This window comes from Bubalus kerabau, chromosome 3 (genome assembly GCF_029407905.1).
Source record: "Bubalus kerabau isolate K-KA32 ecotype Philippines breed swamp buffalo chromosome 3, PCC_UOA_SB_1v2, whole genome shotgun sequence".
Taxonomy (NCBI): domain Eukaryota; kingdom Metazoa; phylum Chordata; class Mammalia; order Artiodactyla; family Bovidae; genus Bubalus; species Bubalus kerabau.
In genome coordinates this window covers 114,023,265-114,048,602 of record NC_073626.1, presented here as the reverse complement: position 1 = coordinate 114,048,602, position 25,338 = coordinate 114,023,265, and the positions used below count along the sequence as shown (strand labels likewise).

Genomic DNA, 25,338 nt, shown 5'->3' with positions numbered 1-25,338 from the left:
TTTTAATTGGAGAATAATTGTTAATAATTATATTTTGTCTTCCATTGATCTAGAAAAAAATTTGTCTGTTTGTAAAATTCTATATAGATGGAGAAATGAAAGCAAAGGGAAGAACAGTAATTTATATAGTTTAAAATATTAATGATTTCAAATAATAAAAAAAGCTACCTTAACAGTTTTGAAAATGGGCAAAAACTTGGAAGAAAACAATGTTAATAATAAGAAAATGTGTTAATCAAATATTTTAAAATTAAGAATAAGGATCACTTTGTAAGAAGTTCTAGATGATTAAATTTACTGTTAGCTTTTCAAGATCGGTTAGAAGAGGCTCCACTGTTTTCATCTTACATTCTTTAATATACAGGAATAAATCCTAAGTATAAAGTTGTATATACATGATACCTAAAGAAATCGAAACTGACAGCCTATATTTTAAAACCCAGTGTTTTAGCAAAAAAAGCTTTGTTTTCATTTTAACCAATAACTGCTTTAGATCATTCAAAACAGATTTTATTTATTTAATTGAAGTGTAAGTGATTTACAATGTTGTGCTAATTTTGGGTGTTCAGCAAAATGATTTAGTTATATATATTATATATAGTTACTATATATACTTATATATTATATATATGGACTTCCCAGGTGGTGCCAGGGTAAAGAATCTGGCTGCCAGTGCAGGAGACACAGAGACCTGGGTTTGATCCCTGGGTCAGGAAGATCCCCTGGATTAGGGAATGGCAGTCCACTCCAATATTCTTGCTGGGAAATCCCATGAATAGAGGAGCCTGGTGGGCTACAGAGCATAGGGTCACAAAGAGTCAGACATGACTGAGTGAGCACATAATGCAGTATGTGTATATATAAACTGAATATATCATCAGTTATATATATATATAAACTGTCATATAGTCAGTTACACATATAAACAGTTTTATATATGTTTTATATATATATATATATACTTTTTCAGATTCTTTTTTTTTTTAATTTTATTTTATTTTTAAACCAGATTCTTTTCCCTTGTTTGTTATTATAAAATATTGAGTACAGTGCCCTGTGCTATATAATAGGTCCTTATTGGTTGTCTACTTTATATATACTAGTATGTATATGTTGGGCTTTCCTGGTGGCTCAGGCAGTAAAGAATTTGCCTGTATATGTTAATCCCAAACTCATGGATAGATCAAAAATTAAAATCTAATTTTAATTGATTAAAATTATTAAATAATTTTAAATGATTAAAATCTAAAGATTTAAAAAGTTTCCTACAATCACATATTTTTTGAAATAGTAACCGTGGATTTGGGTTTTGTAGTTTGTTTTTAATGATCGTAAATATTCGCATGTGGGGTCTGGGATGCTGGGCAGGGAGTGGCATATTGAACCTGAATCTGTTCCAGAACATCTAGACACCTGGAGCCTGAAAATAACCATCCTGTCACAGTGAGCATCTCAGTGTACAGAATACTAAGCTGTGGGTGATTCAGGAGGAAATAATCAGAATTAAAGATGACTGATTAGTCGACCTGTGCTGAACGCTGCGCTTCCCATGCACACTGACTGCCTGAGGAGACAGTGCTGGGACGGCTCACCCCGGAAAGAGTGTGGGAAACCAAAGGGCATTTTGGTGACTGTAGGCTGACTTCATTCAGTACAACTCTGTTTCAACAAGAAATGGAGCACCACACTCGAGTATGGGGGCACCAAAAGAAGATGAGAGTACATTTTATTCTCTTTCACAAAGTGACAGGAATCATCAGCACTGAAATTATCAACATGATATTGCCTAGAATAGCAGGTCTGCACACCCAGGGCTCGGGGAAAGAACTGGTGGACTGGGTACATTACAACCTCAAAAGTATTGCCCTGCCACAGAGAGATCCTCATTGCAGCAAATGCAAATACCTGTTTCTCTGGGGAGGCACATGTCTCTTCCTAAATGCATGTTACTATACACATTTACTGCTCCTAGAAATGTACTGGATGTGCTTGAAAATACATTCCAGGGACTAATTTAGTGACATGTTGGAGTTTGATCAGATTTGAGGAAAGAGAGAAAGACCTCACCTTCTTTCTCTTGCTTGTGGAAATTAAATGATTTCTCAGGGTGTGAGTTGCCTCTCTGGTGATTCCAAACCTAGTAAAGGAGCAAACATAACAGTGATAAACTTCTTTTTTCAGGCTCTTATTAAATATTTAAGTAAAGAGAAAAGGAGGAAACTATTTTTTTTTCCCCATTGACACAAAATGTGATTACTTGCTGTCTTTGTGGAAAGATCGATGATCAGCCTAATGGATGAGGCCAGCCAGTGTGTTTATAGTTAGGATGCAAAAAGAAAAGCAAGAAACGTCAATGGGTAGCTCTTTTATCTGTCCATTTCTTGAAACTTTCTCATAAAACTAATTCATTAATTAAAAGATTTGGCATATTACAAGCTAATGTTGGAAGTTATTGTTGTTTAGTTGCTAGGTCATGTCTGACTCTGCGACCTCATAGACTGTAGCCCACCAGACTTCTCTGTCCTTGGAATTTTCCAGGCCAGAATACTGGGGTGGGTTGCCACGCTTCCTCTTCCAGAGGATCTTCTTGACCCAGGGATCAAACCCACGCATCCTATGTCTCCTGCTTTGGAGGATTCTTCACCACTGAGCCACCAGGGATGCCCTTGGAAGCTTTAACCAGCCAGTATCTTTCAGGGATTGTAGGGGCAGGATTTCCACAGACAGTTCAGTGCTGCTGCTTTTATTAACTTCACTTTTACCCCTGTATCAGATTTTCCTTTTTCATTCTGTAAGTAAAAAGCAAAACTGAGGACAGTATTTAGAAAGCAAATATATATTTAGGATGCTTTTGCAAGTTATTTTTTTAAATGTCTTTTTCTTCTGAGCTTATACTTAGGTTGTGAGCTGAAGAACTGGAAACATGAAAAATCCAAGTTTATTAAAATCCTGGATTTGGGGCTATTCTTTTAGATGAAACTCTGCCTAACTTGAAAGTATTAATATTGAGTTAGATATATAGGCTTTGAGACATAATAATTATAATGATACCAATCATTTATTACATGTGTATTGTTACTTGGAATCACATTTTATTATTGATCCTCAGAAAAACTCTGCAAGTCAGCACTTTAATTATCTGTTCCTGTAGGTGGGAAACTGAGACTTAGAAAGTTGAGGTAATTCATCCAAGTTGACATTGCTGTAAGAGATGGATTGGAGGTTTCAAGAAGGGCCAACTGATGTAGAGTAGAATCCACTTTCTTAACCACTAAGTTGTTTTTTTTTTTTTTCGTATTTCACAATTTCACACTGCTTGTGTCTCAAGGTGTACAGATTGACCTGTTTCTGTGTGGATGGTGGGCTGGGATCTTGGAGTAATCGACCCCTTTGTCTTTTCTGCCCGCAGGCCCCTGGGGAAGGTGTACAGGAAATTGTGGGCCGGGCGGAAGCCAGAGTCGTGCCCTGTGGTGTTTCCACTCTGAGGGGTGGACGAGCCACCTGTCTAACTGTGATGAGCACAACAGACCTCCGAAGGAAAGAAGCTGCTTCCGAGTCTGTGACTGGCACAGAGACCTCTTCCAGTGGGAGGTTTCCGACTGGCACCACTGTGTACTCGCTCCTCCTGCCCTGGGCCCCGCCAGGCCTCGGGCCGCAGCGTGTGTGACCGCCCAGCACGGGTTGCAGCATCGGACGGTGCACTGTGTTCAGAAGCTGAACAGAACCATGGTTGTGAATGAGATATGTGAACACTTTGCCCCTCAGCCCCCCACGGAACAAGCGTGCCTCATCCCTTGCCCACGGGATTGTGTGGTGTCTGAGTTCTCGCCGTGGTCTACGTGTAGCAATGGGTGTGGGAAGCAGTTACAGCACAGAACTCGCTCAGCTATTGCCCTCCCTCTCTATGGAGGGTCACAGTGTCCTAACTTGACTGAGTCAAGAGCCTGTGATGCTCCCATTTCTTGTCCTCTTGGGGCAGAGGAATATACGTTTAGCCTTAAAGTTGGACCATGGAGTAAATGTAGACTGCCTCATCTCAAAGAACTTAACCTAAGTGGAAGAACCGTTCTGGATTTTAGCTCTGAGTCAAAGGAGTTGGTCACTTTCAGACATCACAGTTACAAGGCGCATCACCATGCCAAGTCCGGGGACATAGAGATAGGTTTTCAAACCCGCCAGGTGTGGTGTACAAGGAGTGATGGAAGAAATGCTGTGTTAAGGTAGGAGGTCTTTGGTGTTTATATCATGATTCACCTAAATATTTTACAGTGTAATTGTATAAAAAATTTCTTCATGGTTTTCTACAATGGGAAAATTGTAATCAGGTTTGGAATTTGAGTTTTTAAAAGTTGCTCTAGAAAAGCTTTCAGTGTCAAGTATAAAAATTTTTGAGTCTAGACCAGAAGTACACTGAACTCCAGAGCAATTAATAGGGTGACTGTATAGGAAAAGTCATTCATTTTCACATTTTATCAATATATCAGTCAGCTAAAAATATAGATCTTGTACCCTAAGTCCTCATCAAGAGATGACCAGATAAAGAAGGTGTGACAGTAGAGTACAGCTCAGCCATAAAAAAGAATGAAATTCTGGCATTTGTAGCAATATGGATGGTCTCAGAGGGCAATATACTAAGTGAGATAAGTCAGAGAAAGACAGATATGGTATGATATCATTTATATGTGGAACCTAAAAAAATACAACAAACTAGGGAATAAAACAAAAAAGAAGCAGACTCATATTTGGAAGACAAACGAGTGAGGTTACCAGTGGGGAAAGGGAAAAGGCCAGGGTAATATAGTATTAGGGGGAAAAGGGTTATTATGGGATTACATGAAATCATATGTGTAAAATTTAAAAAATTGTAAAGCACTATTGAATTTAAAGACTCTTTCCTTCCATAAAAAATGGGGTTTTTTTTTGTTATTACAGTAATAAAAATACTAAGTGATTTATTATGAGGACAAAATTTAAATAATTCTCAAATTTAGGATATAAGCTATATAAATATTTTTCATTTAAACTGATTTTTGTTTGTTTACTTTGTTTTGAGGAGTAAGCAGATTCTCTTATTTCTGGGTTGTAGATATTTTATAGTAATAATAATACCAATAAGTTAATCCAAGAATGTTTTCTTTGGCATTGATTTGATGGAAACATTATCTTGCACAGCTATAATTAGAAAGACAGATTTTAGAGGGAATGGACTAAAACTTTAATAGCAACAGTTTAGGCTTCAGAATTATTTGTAATTGTTTTACTTTACACTGTATTATAGTGTCATGACATAAACCATAAAAGTGTATTAAAAGTAGTATCTGTTTACTTTTCCCTCAGAAGTTCTTAAGTGTAATCACTGGTATATTGCTAAGTTTCTTCCAAATTAAGATGGCTTTCAATAGTTGGAATTATCAACAATGAAACACTCATGGATGGAATTAATCATTATCATCAGTTGCTCATTTCTGAGGATCCACAGCTGGCACAAAGGACTGTCTCTGCTATTTCAGAACAAAGTAATGCGATGATTGTTTTTTTATTTTTTCCCCCATTCTGCTTTACAAATATTTTGTCTTTGATGCTTCATTCTGATTTATGCCATATAACTTGGCAAGTCCATTGACGAGTGATTTTCTGCCTTTTATTCCCTGCTTCTGTGAAACAAAAGTTTAAGCAGATGATTGGGGTGATTATTGTCTCAGTATGTATATGGGATCTGTACAAACATTGTTTGTTAATATTCTCTACTGGACTATTACATAGAATGTTTTAGGCCTATAGTTGGCTTTTTTTTTAACTAAAAAATGTTGGCTTTTTTCTGTTTTTAAATTAATTTCTGTTTAAATTAATAGACTTTATTTTTTAGAGTGATTTTGGGTTTACAGAAAAATTGAACAGCAAATCTAGAGATCCCATGTATCTCCTCATCACTCCCTCTCCACACATACACCGTTTCATACCCATATCTTGCATTAGTGTAGTTGTTTGGTACAATGGATGAACCGATACTGATACATTACTGAAACTCATAGTTTACATTAGAGTTCACTCTTTGTGCTGCACGTTCTGTGAACTTGGACAAATGTATAATGGCATGTATCCAGCAGTACTATATAATACACAATAGTTTCACTACTCTAAGAATCTTCTCTACTGTCTCTACTAATTCCACCTTTCCTCTCCCTAAACCCTTGGCAACCAGCGATCATTTTACTATCACCTGCAAGTTTCAGCAATTATAAATAAAGTTGCTGTAAACATTAGGTGCCAATGTTTATGTGAATGTAATTTTGAGCTGATTTGCCTAAATACCAATGGGCACTGTTCTTGCTATTATGATGAATTTATGTTTAGTTTTGTAAGAAATTGCCAAACTCTCTTCAAAAGTGACTGAGTCGTGAAAGCACCTTTTGCTTCACACCCTAGCCAACACTTGATGTTATCAGTGTTTAAAATTTTAGCTATTTTAATAAATGTGTAGTAGTATTCAGATCTCTTGTCTGTTGTGAGTTTAGAGTTCTTTGTATATTTTGGATACCAGCCCTTATCAGATACATGTTTTGAAGGTAGTTTCTTCTAGTTTTTGATCTGTCTTTTCATTCTCTTAACAGTGTCTTTCACAGAGGTTATTTTTTATCTTAATGAATTCAAATTTATCAATATTTCTTCCATGGGTTGTTCTTTGGCATTATATCTGAGAAAACATTACCAAACCCAAGGTCAACTAGATTTTCTATGTTATCTTCCAGGAGTGTTACAGTTCTGCATTTTACATTTAGGTCTATGGTCGTTTTGAGTCAATTTTTATGAAAGTCTTGTGTTCTGTATCTGGATTTTTCTACAAATGGATGTTCAGTTGTTCTACCCAGAATAAATCATACTTGGCTATGATGTATTAGTATTTTTATATGTTGTTGGATATTATTTACTACTATTTTATTGAGAATTTTTGCACATATGTTCATGAGCAATATTAGAGAGTCTTCTTTTTTTTTGTTTTATAATGTCTTTGTCTAGTTTGGGTAATAAGATAGTGCTGGCCTCATACTATGAATTGAGAAATCATGTCCTCTGCTTTAATTTTTAGAAGTAAGTTGTCAAGAATTGATAGTATTTTTTTTCCTTCTGGGGTCACAAAGATCCCATGACTGAGCAACTAACACTTTCTTTAAATTTTTGGTAGAATTCAACCCATCTGGGCCTGATGCTTTCTGCTTTGGTAGGTTATTAGTTATTGATTAAGTTTCTTTAATATATATAGATCTATTCAGATTATAGATTTCTTCTTGTGTGAGTTTTAGCAGATTGTATGTTTTAAGGACTTGGTCCATTCACCTAAGTTAAGAAATTTGGGGGTATAAGCTTGTTCATAGTATTGTTTTATTATCCTCCAGTAGCCATGGGGAATGTCAGTGGTAGTCAGGACCTCTTGTTCAGTACTGTTGTTAGTGCTTTGTCTTCTCTTTCTTTCACTCACTCACTCTCTCCTCCTTCTGTTCTTCCTTTGCTCTTAGTTAACCCATCTAGAGGTTTATCAATTTTATTGACTTTTTCAAAGGAATGGCTTTTGGTTTCAGTTATGTTCACTATTGATTTTCTGTTTCTCATTATGTTGATTTCAACTCTAATTTTCAGTATTTTCATTCTGCTTATTTGAATTTAATTTAATTTTCTAGTATTCTAAGGTGGGAGTTTAGTTTATTGATTTTAGGTAATTCTTCTTTTCTAATATATGAATTCAGTGCTGTAAATTTCCCTCTAAGTGCTGCTTTTACTGCATTCCACAAATTTTAAAAAGCTCTATTTTCATTTTGATTTAGTTCAAAATAATGTTTAATTTCTTTGAGATTTCTTCTTTGCTCATGTATTATTTAGAGATGTTCTATTTAATCCTCAAGTATTTTAGTGTTCCACAACCATCTTTCTGTTTTTGATTTGTAGTTTAAGTGCATTGTGTCATGAGGGCATACTTTGTATGATTTCTTTTTGATTTGTTAATGTTGTGTTTTATGGCCCAGAAATATGGTTTGTTTTGGGGAATGTTCTTTATAAGCTTGAGAAGAATGTGTATTCTGCTATTATTAGATGAAATATTCTATATAAATGTCAATTATATTCAATTGATTGGTGATGCTGTTCAGTTCAGCTGTGGTCTTACTAATTTTCTGCTTACTGTATCTGTATGTTACTGACTCCCAGAGTCAGCAATTCTGGGAGTTGGTGATGGACAGGGAGGCCTGGTATGGTGCAATTCATGGGGTCACAAAGAGTCAGACAAGACTGAGCGACTGAACAGAACTGAACTGATGTTACTGAGAGAGGGGTGTTAGGTCTTCAACTATAATAACAGATTCATCGATCTTTCTTTGCTGTTCTATTAGTTTTTGTCTCATGTCTTTTGATGCTGTTGTTAGGTACATGCATAACAAGGATTTTTATGCCTTCTTGGAGAATTCACCCCATTAGAGTTTTGCAATGCCCCTCTTTATTCCTGATAATTTTCTGTGCTTTCAAATCTGCTTTCTCTGGAATTAATATAACTATTCCAGCTTCCTTTGATTACTGTTAATATGATATTTTTTCTCTATGACTTTACTATTTAATCTGTCTGTATCTTTTTACTTAAAGTAAGTTTCTTATAGACAACATATAGTTGTATTTATTTATCCACTCTGAGAGTCTCAGTCCTTTAATTGCTATATTTATATCATTGATATTTAAAATGATTATTGTTATAATTGGATTAATAGCTACCACATTCATTGTTGTTTTCTGTTCACTGCTGCTGTTGTTCTTTGTTCTGCTTTTTATTTTTTGTTTTCCCATTTCTCTTTTTTAACTAATATTTTATAATATGCCATGTCTCTTTTAGTATCAATTTATATTTTTTGAAATCTTTTTCAGTGGTCACCCTATGGTTTGCCATGGAAATTTATAACTAATCCAAGTCACTTTCAAATAGCAGTATAACATGTCACATAGTGAAATGCATTATAGAGTATTCCCCATCCATTTTCCCCATCCCTTCAGATACTGTTGTCATTAATTTCACTTACCCATAGCCTATAATCACCAAATACGTTGTTATAATAATTTTGAACAAATTATCTTTTCTCAATTAAGAAGAAATAAAATATTTTATTTTACCTTAATTTATTCCAATAGTTCTTTATGTAGATCCAAGTTTATGAGTATCAACAAAATCAGTAAACAAGATATAATAAGGAATAGAAGAGAGATTTACTCAAGCCAAACTGAGGACTATAGCGTGGAAGATACAGATTCGAGAAATACTTGAATTGTATTCTACCAGACTACAAAATGGAGGAGATATGTATAAATGAAACCACAAAATCGCATAATATATTTGTCAAGAATTGGGGTTGGAGCTGTCAAGAAGTGAGGGTGCTTGATAAGCAAGTTTGCATAGTTACCAGCGGGGAACTTGAGACTGCACCTGGCAGCTGCTAGCAGATATTTTTTTTGAAAATGGTGGGTGGTCTTAAGTTTGATATATTTCAGAAAACTCAAGTTTTCAGTGATGCAGGAACGTAGCTGAAAACACGTTCATAATGGCCACCTGGCTCCAGCTTGGATGCCTGAGCCATGCTGCTGCTGCTGCTAAGTCGCTTCAGTCGTGTCCGACTCTGTGCGATCCCAGAGACGGCAGCCCACCAGGCACCCCCGTCCCTGGGATTCTCCAGGCAAGAACACTGGAGTGGGTTGCCATTTCCTTCTCCAATGCATGAAAGTGAAAAGTGAAAAGTGAAAGGGAAGTCTCTCAGTCGTATCCGACTCCTAGCGACCCCATGGACTGGCAGCCCACCAGGCTCCTCCGTCCATGGGATTCTCCAGGCAAGAGTACTGGAGTGGGGTGCCATTGCCTTCTCCAGCCTGAGCCATAGTTACTTCATTTTTATTTTTAAAGTATGGTCATGAGCTATATTATTTTCATTTCTCCGAAGAACTTCTTTTAACATTTCTTGCAAGGCAAGTCGCCTGGTGACACATTTCCTGAATTTTTGTTTGAGAAAGTCTTTATTTCTCAACTTTTGAAAGATAATTTCACTAGATATCAAATTTTGGTGGTGGTATTTTTTCTTTCAACACTTCACTCTCATTTTGCTGAAATGGTTTCTGAAAGAAATCTGTTGTAATATTATCCTTGTTCCTCTCTAGGCATTATTCCACCACCCCCATTTCCATACCCAGCTTCTTTCAAGAATTTTCTCTTTGTATTTGATTTTCTGCAATTTGAATATGGAATACCCACGTGGTATTGTTGGTTTTGTTTTGTTTTTGTTTGTCATATGCTATCTGTTCCCTGAGTATCCTGGTTATGTGGTTTGGTTGTTTGTCATTAATTTTGGAAAAAGTATCACTGATAGTCACTTCAAATAATTTTTCTGTCCCTGTCTATTTTTTTTTCCTTCTAGTATCCCCATTAAATGAATGTTACTCCATTTGTAATTGTCCTACAGTTCTTGGATATTCTGTCTTTTTCACTCTTCTGTTTTCTTTACATTTTTAGTTTTTGGAGTTTCTATTGATGTTTTTCAAACTCAGTGATTCTTTCCTTACCTTTGTCCAGTTTATTGATGAGTCCATCAAAGGGCATTCTTCATTTCTGTTTCAGTCTTTGATACCTATCAGTTCATTTTGATTCTTCCATTGAATTTACATCCCTATGCTTGTAATGCCCATCTTTGGTTGCACTTTGTCTATTTTTTTTACTTTAGAGACTTTAGCATATTAATCATAGTTGTCTTAAATTCCCATAGTTGTGATAATGCCAAAATTTCACTCTATCTGAGTCTGAATGGGGTGCTTTCTATGTCTTTTAAACTGTTTTGTATTTTGGTACACATTTTGTTTCCTTTCTTTTGTGGAAAGCTGGACTTAATGTACTGAGTGTAAGGAATGGAGATAACTAGATTTTTAGTGTGAAGTTTTGTACTTACCTAGCTAGGAGTTAGGTCGTGTTTGCTGATGCTATAGGTGTTAAAGTCTAAAATTTTCCTCTGGTGTCCTTGTTTTTCCTCTTCCTTCTTTTTCTAGGGGAGATTCCTTAGAGAAATCTCCCTAAATCTAGGACATGCAATTCTTTCTGTTTTAATCTCCTTTTATTATGCAAGAGACTTATTGATGATATGTCAGATTTTGAGGAGAGGAGGAGTGTTTTTTAGTCCTATGATTGTATCTCAATCTTTTATTGAACTTGTATCCTGGCAACATGGTCTTCACAAACACTCCTCAGTCCTTTCCCCAGAGGTAAAACAGGAAGGCTAGAGGGTAGAGTTGAATGTTTTCCTTCCAATAGGCTAATTAGGCTTGGCTTGGTAAAATCCCAGCTGGTTAGGCTTTGGTAAAAGAGTTTCCTTTGAGGACAGGCTTTTTAAAAAAAATTCTCTGGGTGTATTTCAAAATGGCTAGGATTCTCATTCCCTGCTGGGAACATGAAGAGATTTTTATCTTTACTATGATAACCTGGTAGGACTTCTGGAAGTGAAACTTATGAAAATGTAGATAGAATATCTACTAGGACTCTCCCCCGCTGCCGCAGAGATTTTAACTGAAAAGCTTGTCCATACTCAACCACCAGAAATGTGTCAATTTCAGTTCAAGTTTTCCTGCCCGGGTACTGAGTCCAGTGGCAGTTTCTGCTTCTGGTCTGCTCTTCCAATAGTAATTTGTGGTACCCTGTATCTGTCTTTGTCTCTTCAATGTTTGGAGCCGTCATCTGCCTTGTGACTACAATTCTCTGATGGATCTAAGATTTTTAGTTTGTCCAGTCCTGTTGTGAGGACTGAAGTGATGCCTTCCAAGCTGTTTACATGCTGAAATGGGAGCCAGCAGTCACCCTGTTCTCTTTGGAGTGTGTGTGTGTTCAGTCACTCAGTTGTGTCCAACTCTTGTGTCCCCAGGGACTGTAGCCCACCAGGCTCCTGTGCCCATGAAGTTTCCAGTCAAGAATACTAGAGTGGGGTGCCATTTCCTACTCCAGGGGATCTTCCTGATCCAGGGATCAAACCATATCTCTTGCATCTCCTGCATTGGCAGGCAAATTCTTTACCTATAGTGCCACTCGGGAAGCCCTGTCTTTTGAGTACTAGGCAGCGTATCAGACTGAAGCAAACTTTATAAAACCATTATTCCATGAAATTGATTGTATTCATTCCATTTAGTCATTGAAGCATTATAAATTGACTCACAGACTAGGGAAATATCGTGTTACTAGACTTACTAGGAAAATATGGAGTTCAGTGGGGACATTTCTGTTTCTCTCTCTTCCACTGTAATCAACAGAAATATTATCCTAGAGAGCTGTGTGGTTGAGTTATTGGCAATATTGTCTTATTTGTATCAAACCTGATGAACTATGTAAACATAGTCCACAGGATTTTTCCCAAAAGGGCTCAAATCCATTTCTAAAAAGCATACATTTTTCTTTTTGTGGTTCTGGTTCATTTAAGAAAATATTATCATTTTTATGTGATTGTTGACCTCTAGCATGAACTTTGTTTCCCTTAATAGGTACAAGTTTTCCTTAAGTACAGATAGCTTTCACTCTTTTGTTCCACCTTTAGATGACTTTTATTTTGGTGTTCTCTGTGATACTGTAGGGACAAATGTTATTTTGCTTCCCCTGTTTTGATTATGGCAATGTCTGGTTGTCCTGGCATTTAGAATAGGAGGACCTCAACTTTACTTCCACAATGCATGTTCCTGCTTGTGCCTTGCTGGAATGTCATTTTCTTCATCTAGGACTCCACAGAGCTTTAATTAATGTCCTTTAGTAGCTCTCTCATTGATTTCTTTAACTTTTGATAATCACATCAAGCAATTTTCCCTTCAAAGTTCCGTGTGCAATGTGATAGGCAATTGTATTACTCATGGTGCCACTCTGCTCCCTCATCATTGATTTGCCTCTTGGGTTTAAAGATCTTTTGTTTTTAACTGTCTCATTGCATATCCTGTTTTGCCTTTTATTTTGACAGGACTTTCTCTGAGGTTTCATTATTACATTTTAAAATAGCTGTCCTATAGCCTGTTAGCCATTCCTTTTCTCAAATATCAATGATACTGTTATTGAGCTTTTTATAAAGCCTTGACTTAATGAAATGAAGTTGTTTTGTTTTCTCTATTGAGTTGTTTTTTTTTTTTTTTAATGGTTCACTTTGTTTCTTTTACTTTGTTTTTTTTTAAGTAGAAGGACATCTGAGTTAGGAATTTTGATCTGTAGACTAGACAATCTGTTCATATGAATAGGAAAATGATTCTTATGTATTGCTTGGATGAATAAAATTCAGATGAATGAATTTTACTTTTATTTTAATATAGAGGGAAATTTGGCATGGATAAGCTGTGATCATTTGATTTTTGTTAAACATGCCTTAATTTCTCTGACCACTGTGGTTGAATAAATACTTTGATTTCTCCTGAAAAGAGTTTCTGAAGATAATTAATTTTAAGACTATAAAGGAAACATCATTTCTAAAGCTCAAATATTATTGTTACTGTGTTTGTTTGCATTTTATCTCCACCACAAAAGTAGGTTTGGAAAGAAATTTTCTATTTTTATAGTCCCCCAAACATAAAAAATGCAGACCCAAAACGAAAGAGTTATTTTCATACTTTGTTCTTTGAAACCAGTAGAGAATGTTTTGGTGGTAGGAATGAAAATGGAAGAAGAGTGAGAAAAGAATAAATTTTGTTTGTTGTTTTTTCCAGTTTTAAGTTTTAGATTTTAGTTTTCCCCTCTTCATCTTTATTGATTTAATTTTTAAAATGGTGCATCATATATCTAAAGCCAAATGTATACATAAAGTTAAATTCAAAGAAGTGTTACTCCGTTCAAATTACCTTCATCCTGTCTTCTACTTCTTGTAGATAATGTACTTTCTTGTTTTCCAGCTTTTGCTCCTTGTATTTCTTTATATTTCCTCTTCTTTCTTTCACCAAAGAAAGCATACTATCTACTCTCTTTGGCATTTTTTTTTTTTTTACTTACTATTATTTACTGGAAATTGTTCCACATCAGTTACTGAGTTATTCAAGGTCTTCTTCCTTTTTTGACATTTGCTTAGAATTTTGTTGACTCCCTAAACTGCTTATTTGAACAAATTTCTATGCTTGGCCATCTTGGTAGATTCCAGTATATTTTAATTACAAATAATTATTTGGCAGGTAAACTCTGGATCATGTATTTTGATACTGTTGAAGGTATATCTTTAGGATGAATTCCTACAGGGTGATAGCTGGGTGAAAGGATTAATATATACAAATTTTTTTAGCTTTTGCCAAATTTCCCTTCCTGGAAGTGATGCCATCTTAAATTCCCATCAACAAATTTACAAAGAGAGTGTTTTTATCAAGCTTTTGAAATTTCTCCAATCTGAAATATGAAAAATGATATCATAATTGTATTTCTCTTAATATGTGTGAATTTGAACATTTGCCCATATATTCAGGGACCACATTTCTAGTTCATTTTGCAAATTGTCTATCTTTTGTTTGCCTGCATTTCTATAGGAAGTTTTGTCCAAGGTGTCATTTCCAAGTCTTTGTATCAATAGTTAAGGATATTAGTGCTAAATCTGGGATGTGTGTTGTCACATTGTCTTTTAGTTGTCAATTTGTGTTTCAACTTTGCTTATGATATTTTTTATGTAAAAGTTTAAAATTTTTTCTAAGTAGTCATATTGGTCTCTATATATAATTTATTGCATTTGAAGTTTAGTTATGGCCTTTTCCACATCCAGTTTGAAATGAATTGATGGTTTCAAGGTGCTACTAATATTTATGCCAGAGCAAATGGGTAATGTGGGATTTTCCCAGGCCATCTGGTTATTATGTCACCCTACATATGGTGCACTTTGTGCAGAGACCCTAGATAACCTCTTGTCAGTGGGTCCTGTGTGTGTGTAAAGCTACTCTTTATTTATAAGAGCAAAATATAAGAAAGAATGTCAAAAGGGAATACCATAACTAAAACTTATAATACAGGACACTAAATAGCAAAGAAAAGAAGTAAACTAGATTTCTCTGTATATCGACATTCATAGATATCCAGGATATAAATGTAAGGTGTGAATACAAGATTCTAGAATGTTATGGATAAATATATTTTTTATATAATAGTAACTGATAGTTATAATTAAATGTAGTCCCAAGTTACAGTAGTGGTTCCTTCTGGTACTTGGAAAAGGGAGTCCTGGTTATGGTTTAAGGGGAATTAAACTATTATATTAACATCTTATTTCTTTGAAAATAATTTGAAGCAAGTATGACAGTTGTTAAAATCAATGGATCTAGATTGGGGTGAGGTAAATGTATATTTTAAGAAACATTATTCTTTATATTTTCAGTGACTTTTTTTCTCAAAATAAAGATAAAATAATACCTCAAAAGTGTATCCATGGTTTTGATAGATTACAGTGAGTGGTGTTGGATTCGTGATCTCTGAAGAAGAGTTAACTTCAGGACCAGGGACCAGGCTTGATCACTCAAGAACTTTTGTATAGCAGAGTTTTACTAAAGTATAAAAAGTGACAGAGAAAGCTTCTGACATAGACATCAGAAGAGGAATGGAGAGTGCCCCCAATCCCTAGTCTTAGCAAGGGAATTATATACTTTTTAATTGGTTATTACAATAAATCAAAAGAATGTCTCAAGGTTGTAAAGATCTTACTAGACCTACTCCCATAAGATAACAGGATTAATCAGAAGGTTTTTAGGAAGGAGAAACATGTCCTCAAACAGGATACATTATTGTTATATAATCTTTACTAAGGAATGTAGGAAAAAAAGTTTGTCCTTTCCTCCTCCTTGAGAATTCCAGACCCCTTTCTCCTCCTTGGGGATCCTGGACTTCTTATCAACCTACCTAGGACTTGACTCTCTCTTTCCCCCTTTTATTTTAGGGGAATTATGTTGCCAAGGGAAAGCGGTGTCATTTTTGTTCCATAACTACATCCTGCTATTGAGGGGCATCATCCCTAAATTGTTGAGGCAACATATTCTCCTGATCCTCATGTTGAGGGTCTCCGATCAATGGGCCCCATGTAATAGTTGGAGGAGGCTGTGGTACTCATAGGCGCCTGGACAACTATTTGTAACTTAAAAGCTTTCAGACAGTTAGAAACAAACCCTGTTTTAGTTGTTGATTTAAGGCAAAATAATCGTTAAACCAAGTTAAAACCTAATCAAAATTAAAAGTCACATTATGTCCATAGTTGAGGTACAATATGTTATACCAGTTCATCTTAGGATTGTTAGATGTCATCAGATCAAGAAGAGGCGTCACATGCAATTGTTGTTGGTGAAGGTATTTGCACAGTTGAAGAAACTCCTTGCCTTGAAGTGGAGAAACCCACCATGGGAAATCTTCAGTTGATGAGGAGGTTGAAAAGCTGAAAGCTGAGTCACATAGTTAGTTCTAAGGCTTTAGGATCTATGACAATATCTGTGTGCAAAAACAGTCTGTCATAGAGACAGACCCTTCTTCTTAAGGGTGCTTTAATGAGAGCTTTTGAGCCCTCATTAAAGCTATGGGTAAAATATTAAACAAACTGTCTTGTGTTTTCTGAGTTAGCTTTCACAGATGCCTCTGAATAATGTCATTAGCCTTTTTAACTTTAAAAAGGCTATGGCCACACCCCTTTAGTTACAGTAGCTTTAAAGACAGAGCATTGTTGCTCTGAACTTTAGAGTTTAATGACTTCTCAATCATGAGAAGTCAGTACAGTAAGATTTTGCCCATTAGTAAACTTGTGAGCTTTCAGTTCAGTTCAGTTCAGTCGCTCAGTCATTTCCGACTCTTTGCGACCCCATGAATCGCAGCACGCCAGGCCTCCCTGTCCATCACCAACTCCCAGAGTTCACTCAGACTCACATCCATCGAGTCAGTGATGCCATCCAGCCATCTCATCCTCTGTCGTCCCCTTCTCCTCCTGCCCCCAATCCTTCCCAGCATCAGAGTCTTTTCCAATGAGTCAACTCGTCACATGAGGTGGCCAAAGTACTGGAGTTTCAGCTTTAGCATCATTCTTTCCAAAGCAATCCCAGGGCTGATCTCCTTCAGAATGGACTGGTTGGATCTCCTTGCAGTCCAAGGGACTCTCAAGAGTCTTCTCCAACACCACAGTTCAAAAGCATCAATTCTTCGGCACTCAGCCTTCTTCACAGTCCAACTCTCACATCCATACATGACCACTGGAAAAACTATAGACTTGACTAGACGGAACTTTGTTGGCTTTAGGCATTAGCAAAACAATAGTAGCAGTTACCCTTCAGAAATGTGGCCATAGCCTTTTTTTCAGTAAGGAACTAAATTTTGATCCTGTGGGCAAGCTCAAAGTGGGAGCCTGCAAAAGAGCAGTTTGAAGGGCCTTAAAAACCTTTTGAGTCTCTTGGGACCAAACCAGCTTGTCAGTTTGGGCCTACTGATTCTGTTATAAGTTTGTAGAAAGGCCAGGCAAGTTCTGCATAACACTGAATCCAAAGGCAACAATAGCCTGTAATGTCCAAGGATCCTCTCAATTGTTTTAAAGTCATAAGTGGAGGGTGATTTAGTATAGGTTTAGCTCTAGAAAGTATCCTTCAAATCAATTATTGAAAAATATTGGCTCATTTAGGAATTTCAGACAATAAAGTATAAGGATTAGACACTTATTATTTGTATATCTTGAACAAGTCTTCATTTATCATTTGACTTTTCTTACACCCAAAATAGGAGTGTTGCATGGACTATTACAAAGAATTAATAGCCCTTGTTCCTTTGAATTTTCAATGATGGATTTTAACCCTTCCTTAACCTCGGAGAAGGCAATGGTACCCCACTCCAGTACTCTTGCCTGGAAAAATCCCATGGATGGAGGAGCCTGGTGGGCTGCATTCCATGGGGTCGCTGAGAGTCAGACACGACTTCACTTTCACTTTCATGCATTGGAGAAGGAAATGGCAACCCACTCCAGTGTTCTTGCTTGGAGAATCCCAGGGATGGGGGAGTCTGGTGGGCTGCCGTCTATGGGGTCGCACGAGGTCGGACACGACTGAAGCGACTTAGCAGTAGCAGCAGCAGCAACCTTGGGCATTAATGGATACTGCTTTTGATGTGGAAATAAGTGAGGGTCTGTGAGCTCGGTAATGACAGGAACAGCATTTTGTGTTTGACCCACAGTTTTTACATCAGCCTGCACTCTAGTATTTACATTTTATTCAGTTAAAAAGGGTGGGTTCCATATTCATGAAAACAGAGGCCTGGACCTTCTTGAGTATATCCCTCTCCAGAAAGAGTGAGGGAGACGGGCACAATCAGAAACTCCTGTGAAAAATAGCACAGAGTCCCAGTTGCAGCTTAGAGGATGACTGAAATAATAACGTTTGGCTTGTCCTGACAGTCCCATTACAGTAGGGGATTGGGAGGAAAGCAGTCCAGGGGCTTCAGTGAGCACAGAGAAAGGTGCCCTAGTGTCCAAAAGAAAATCAACTGTTTGGACCCCCACAGTTATTAATACCCAGGGTTCCTCAGGTGTTATAAGGATGGGAGCTTGTGTGGGGATGCCCAGGCATCTTCAGTCCTGATTGTCCTGAGAGTCCGACTCCTGGGGCCTACACCTCTGGGGGCAGACTCTCCTCCAGTACGGTCCTTTACTGACCGGACATGGAGCGAGGGGTGACTTAGATGCCTGAGGGCAATCCCGCTTGAGATGCCCCTCATTTCCACAGTTAGCAAGTGGGTCCCTTTTCATCTGGGTCCCTCTGGGCATTTTTCCTCAGTCTGTTTCATAGCAGTTTTCATAGCCATCACTAGAGCCTGGGCCTTTTCTTTGGTTCTTTTCTGTTGTCATTTTTCCTCCTCATATTCTCTACTGTAATATACTGTCTGAGTCAGCTACAACCATTTTTCTAAAAGACTGATTTGGTCCAAATGCCTATTTTGGTAGCTTACAGCAGATAGCTGGAGTCAACTGAGTGAAAAATCTATCTTTAAGATTATTTTTCCCTCTGAACTTTTGGAATCAATGTCAGTAAACTTGTGGCGAGCCTCCCACAGTCTATCTAGGAATTTACCAGGAGTTTCATTCTCTCCCTGTCTATGTTAGCCAACTTAGCATAGTTTAAAGTCTTAGCATGTGTTTGCTTGAGTCCTACAAGAATACATCCAGCAAAGTGGCTCTGTTATGGGAACTGTTTGGCTCCCAGTAGGAAAGAGAGCTATTTTGTGTTTCCTCTTTCCCCTTGTCTCATGCTGAAGCTATTCAACTCCAAAAGTAGTAGCTTCCCCCAAAACTCGAGCTCTTGAGTCAGAAGTCAGCGTCTGTCTCAAGACATACATTACATTTCTCCAAGTAAGCTCATAAAGTAAAGTTAGTCCCATAAAGGCTTCTGTGTACTTTTTGGATCCTCTCAATAGTCTTGACCGCAATTGGGACTATTTGAATTTTTACCAAGACTGAGGCAACCCCTTTGGAAGAGTGCCCTGATTCTCAGCCTATTCAGTTGGGAGCCTCAGGTACAGTGGCAAAATAAGAGGATAAGAGGGAGCTAAAGGTTTCATACCCCAATCTGTACACTTAGCACATAAGTCTGGCATGTCTCGCAGAGAGATAAAGAGCAACACATATGTCACTTCTGCCCATTTCTCTTGTTTTGTACAGAACTGATATAATTGTAAGACAGTATTATAATTGAGATTCTTTAATTGGCCAGTCTTCCCGTCTTCCAAAGGATACTGTGGCCATTCAGTATCACAGAAAAAGATCAGGTGTGTCTTTTTAAATTCTGGGAAATCAAACTCGTCCAGTTTTTTTTAATACATTTTAAAGAAGTGGCTCTGAAACTTAGCTCCCATCTGTAAGAGATAAAACAGCAGCATCCACAGCTGTGGCTTCTTTCCACCGGAGGTGTCCCTCCCTGTTCTATATGAAGGTGTTCAGTTCAGTTCATCTCAGTTGCTCAGTGCTGTCCAACTCTTTGTAACCTCATGGACTGCAGTACGCCAGATGGGGATATAGACACACTTTACACCGAAGCTTTCCTTCCCTGGTTGGACTTAGTCTGTCCCTTACTAATGCAGGTGCTGTACTCGTCCCTCCCAGCTCTGCCACCAAGGTGGGGTGGAGATGCACCAGGGGTAGACCTGATGTCATCCCAGACTGATTTAGTTCCATACCAAGACCTTTGTTTGATTTGCCCTTTTCTCTGATGCCACCCGGGGTGGAGCAGGGCAGATTTTGGAATGTTTTCCAAGCTAGTGCTAATAGGGGAAGCATCTATCTTACATGTGCCTGTGCACATTCCTGAGTACAGTCCTGACCTCAGTAGAATGGTGAGTCATGAAGGGATGAACAACTAAGATGTCCCTTCTGAGTGTCACCACACCAGTGTAGCAAAAGCCGTGCTGGAGGGTTGGCCAGCCAGGAAAAAGTGATATTTGTCCTCAAGCTACTAGGGCCAGTCTTTCCAGTTCATTCCCAGAGATTTCACAAAATGAATATCTAGAGAGTTGAGACAAAAGCCACCAGAGAGCCTCCTCTGGCCCACTAAGAGCTAGCACTAGCGCAGGAAGAAGCTCATTGCACTTCCAGTCTGACCATGTCCTGCAATTCCCAGTCTGTGTTCTCAAATATGTTATGCTCACCACCAGTGCTTCTGTCCACATGGATTGCAGGCAAAACCATGACAAAGACTCACTTTCAGGTTGCTGGCCCCCAAGGCAGCCAGCCAAGGGAGTGATCTCTAGCCTGAGATGTGCCTGGAGCTATCACTCTGCCTCGATCCCAAACATGCTCTTGTAATTTTTGGCTCCTAGCAAGGCAAGGCACTTCCATACATGGGGGTCTAAATAAAAGTACATATTAACACCATGGATCACAAGTCCCTTGAAAGCCTATGATCTGACAGATTAGGTTAGTAGTTCTAATTCCCCATGCAATTATGAAATGGTCAAAGAAACCAGGAAAAGTTGACCGAGAAAGGAAAGTTTGGTCCACATGCTTTGCCCATTTCTGGCTGCTCCCCTCGCAGGGACCTTGGGGTCTCTTGGCATTGGTAGGTTGGTATAAACCCCCACCAAGTACCCCTTTCTGGGGCTGCCATCAGTCTTTACGAGGCACTGTGAAACTGCAGAGCAGGGCTCATCTCTTGCTTCAAACAGAACATGTCATTCATTCACACAAGCACACTTTATTTATTTTTTTAAATTTAATTTAATTTTATTTTTAAACCTGAAACACTGTATTAGTTTTGCCAAACATCAAAGCGAATCCGCCACAGGTATACATACGCACCCCATCCTGAACCCTCCTCCCTCCCCACACCATCCCTCTGGGTCGTCCCAGTGCACCAGCCCCAAGCATCCAGTATCGTGCATCGAACATGGACTGGAAACTAGTTTCATACATGATATTTTACATGTTTCAATGCCATTCTCCCAAATCTTCCCACCCTCTCCCTCTCCCACAGAGTCCATAAGACTGTTCTGTACATCAGTGTCTCTTTTGCTGTCTCGTACACAGGGTTATTGTCACCATCTTTCTAAATTCCATATATATGCATTAGTATACTGTATTGGTGTTTTTCTTTCTGGCTTACTTCACTCTGTATAATAGGCTCCAGTTTCATCCACCTCATTAGAACTGATTCAAATGTGTTCTTTTTAATGGCTGAGTAGTACTCCATTGTGTATATGTACCACAGCTTGCTTATCCATTCATCTACTGATGGACATCTAGGTTGCTTCCATGTCCTGGCTATTATAAACAGTGCTGCGATGAACATTGGGGTACACGTGTCTCTTTCCCTTCTGGTTTCTTCAGTGTGTATGCCCAGCAGTGGGATTGCTGGATCATAAGGCAGTTCTATTTCCAGTTTTTTAAGGAATCTCCACACTGTTCTCCATAGTGGCTGTACTAGTTTGCATTCCTACCAACAGTGGAAGAGGGTTCCTTTTTCTCCGCACCCTCTCCAGCATTTATTGCTGTAGACTTTTGGATCGCAGCCATTCTGACTGGTGTGAAATGGTACCTCATTGTGGTTTTGATTTGCATTTCTCTGATAATGAGTGATGTTGAGCATCTTTTCATGTGTTTGTTAGCCATCTGTATGTCTCCTTTGGAGAAATGTCTATTTAGTTCTTTGGCCCATTTTTTGATTGGGTCATTTATTTTTCTGGAGTTGAGCTGTAGGGGTTGCTTGTATATTTTTGAGATTAGTTGTTTGTCAGTTGCTTCATTTGCTATTATTTTCTCTAATTCTGAAGGCTGCCTTTTCACCTTGCTAATAGTTTCCTTTGATGTGCAGAAGCTTTTAAGGTTAATTAGGTCCCATTTGTTTATTTTTGCTTTTATTTCCAATATTCTGGGAGGTGGGTCATAGAGGATCCTGCTGTGATGTATGTCGGAGAGTGTTTTGCCTATGTTCTCCTCTAGGAGTTTTATAGTTTCTGGTCTTACGTTGAGATCTTTAATCCATTTTGAGTTTATTTTTGTGTATGGTGTTAGAAAATGTTCTAGTTTCATTCTTTTACAAGTGGTTGACCAGTTTTCCCAGCACCACTTGTTAAAGAGATTGTCTTTAATCCATTGTATATTCTTGCCTCCTTTGTCAAAGATAAGGTGTCCATATGTGCGTGGATTTATCTCTGGGCTTTCTATTTTGTTCCATTGATCTATATTTCTGTCTTTGTGCCAGTACCATACTGTCTTGATAACTGTGGCTTTGTAGTAGAGCCTGAAGTCAGGTAGGTTGATTCCTCCAGTTCCATTCTTCTTTCTCAAGATCGCTTTGGCTATTCGAGGTTTTTTGTATTTCCATACAAATTGGGAAATTATTTGTTCTAGCTCTGTGAAGAATACCGTTGGTAGCTTGATGGGGATTGCATTGAATCTATAAATTGCTTTGGGTAGTATACTCATTTTCACTATATTGATTCTTCCAATCCATGAACATGGTATATTTCTCCATCTATTAGTGTCCTCTTTGATTTCTTTCACCAGTGCTTTATAGTTTTCTATATATAGGTTACTTTAGTTTCTTTAGGTAGATATATTCCTAAGTATTTTATTCTTTCCGTTGCAATGGTGAATGGAATTTTTTCCTTAATTTCTCTGTCTGTTTTCTCATTATTAGTGTATAGGAATGCAAGGGATTTCTGTGTGTTGATTTTATATCCTGCAACTTTACTATAGTCATTGATTAGTTCTAGTAGTTTTCTGGTGGAGTCTTGAGGGTTTTCTATGTAGAGGATCATGTCATCTGCAAATAGAGTTTTACTTCTTCTTTTCCAATTTGGATTCCTTTTATTTCTTTTTCTGCTCTGATTGCTGTGGCCAAAACTTCCAAAACTATGTTGAATAGTAATGGTGAAAGTGGGCACCCTTGTCTTGTTCCTGACTTTAGAGGAAATGCTTTCAATTTTTCACCATTGAGGACAAGCACGCTTTAGAGTTAGTAAGTGAACTGAAAGTCGCTCAGTTGTGTCTGACTCTTTGTGACCCCATGGACTACAGTCCATGGAATTCTCTAGGCCAGAATACTGGAGTGGTTAGCCTTTCCCTTCTCTAAGGAATTTTCCCAACCCACGGATCAAACCCAGGTCTCCCACATTGCAGGCAGATTTTTTACCAGCTGAGCCACCAGGGAAGCCCTGGTGGAGTTAGTAAACTAAAGCAGAAAATGTGTTTACTGAGAAAGCAGAGTCTAGAGCTCTGAGTGTTCTTACCTTGTCCTGAAGATCCCAGATGAGCCCCCAAGATGACAGCTTACGGTGAATGGTGTTGGATTCGTGATCTCCCAAGAAGATTTAGCTTCGGACCCAGGCTTGATCACTCAAGAACTTTTGTATAGAAGAGTTTTATTAGAGTATAAACAGGGGCAGAGAAAGCTTCTGCCATAGACATCAGAAGGGGGATGGAGAGTGCCCCCAATCCCTAGTCTTAGCAAGGGAATTATATACTTTTTAATTGGTTATTACAAAAAAATCAAAAGAATGTCTCAAGGTTGTAAAGATCTTACTAGACCCACTCCCATAATAAACATTTTAAGATAACAGGGTTAATCAGAAGGTTTTCAGGAAGGAGAAACCTGTCCTCAAGCAGGATACATTATTCTTATATAATCCTGACTAAGGAATGTAGAAAGAAACATTTGGCCTTTCCTCCTCCTTGAGAATTCCAGGGCCCTGTCTCCTCCTCAGGGACCCCGGACTTCTTATCAACCTGCCCAGAATTGACTCTTTCAGTTTCTCCTAGTGTGTGACTAATTTTGTTTTTATATTTGAATCGTTGATCAACTTACACTGGGTTCTTATATATGGTATAGGAAATGGATCTTATTTAATCTTTTCCCCAAAGTCTTTCCAGTGTTCCAGTGCTATTTATTTTATAAAAAAAAGTGTCTCCTTTTGACCCTATAATTGAGATACCATCTTTATTATGTATTATATTTTTATACATAGTTGGGTCTCTTACTGGGCTTCTATTCTATTTGTCTATCTATTTATGAGCTGCTGCTGCTGCTGCTAAGTCGCTTCAGTCATGTCTGACTCTGTGTGACCCCATAGACAGCAGCCCACCAGGCTCCCCTGTCCCTGGGATTCTCCAGGCAAGAACACTGGTCTGCCATTATTTTAATTAGAGGGTCTTTGCTAACATAATATCTCTCTGGGTAGTCATTTCTCATAACTATTCTTTGTTTGTATTTCTTGGCTTATTTGAAAGATAATCATTCCTTATAAAATTTGTGATCAATTTGTCTAGCTCAATAAAGTTAGCTCACTGGAATTTTTATTGTGATTACATTAAATTTATAAATTAACATATAACTAACATTTTTAATAATACAGATTCCTTTATTTTATATTGAGATATATTTTATGTATAACATTATGTTATACATAGGTATTCAATATAATGATTCAATATCTTTGTATATTTCAAAATAGTCACAATAGTTTTAGTTAACATCCATCACCATACATAATTATAAAAGTATTTTTTCTTGTAATGGGAAGTTTTAAGAACTATTCTCTTAACAACTTTCAAATACTGAATACACTGTTATTATTAACTATAGTAACCATGCTGTACATTATATTTCCATCTTTATTTTAAAACTGGATGTTTGTACCTTCCTTTACCCATCTCTCCCCTCATTCATGTCCTATCTCTTCAACCACCAATTTGTTCTCTGTATCGATGAATTTGGTGTTTTGTTGTATATTCTACATGAGATCATATGTTATTTGTCTTTCTCTGCCTGGCTTATTTCACTTTAGCATATTGCCTTCAAGGACCTTCTGTATTGCTGCAAATGGCAAGATTTCATTATTCATTT

The 25,338-nt window shown here is 37.6% G+C and overlaps 1 protein-coding gene across 1 annotated transcript in view; it reads left to right on the top strand.

Moving 5' to 3' along the window:
• Window positions 1-25,338, top strand: part of THSD7B (thrombospondin type 1 domain containing 7B) — a 1,243,680-nt gene that overhangs the window by 522,756 nt on the left and 695,586 nt on the right. Inside the window, exon 5 of the mRNA XM_055572703.1 lies at window positions 3,410-4,220. Within this exon, the coding sequence (XP_055428678.1) occupies window positions 3,410-4,220 (811 nt within the window). The remainder of the gene's footprint in view (window positions 1-3,409; window positions 4,221-25,338) is intronic.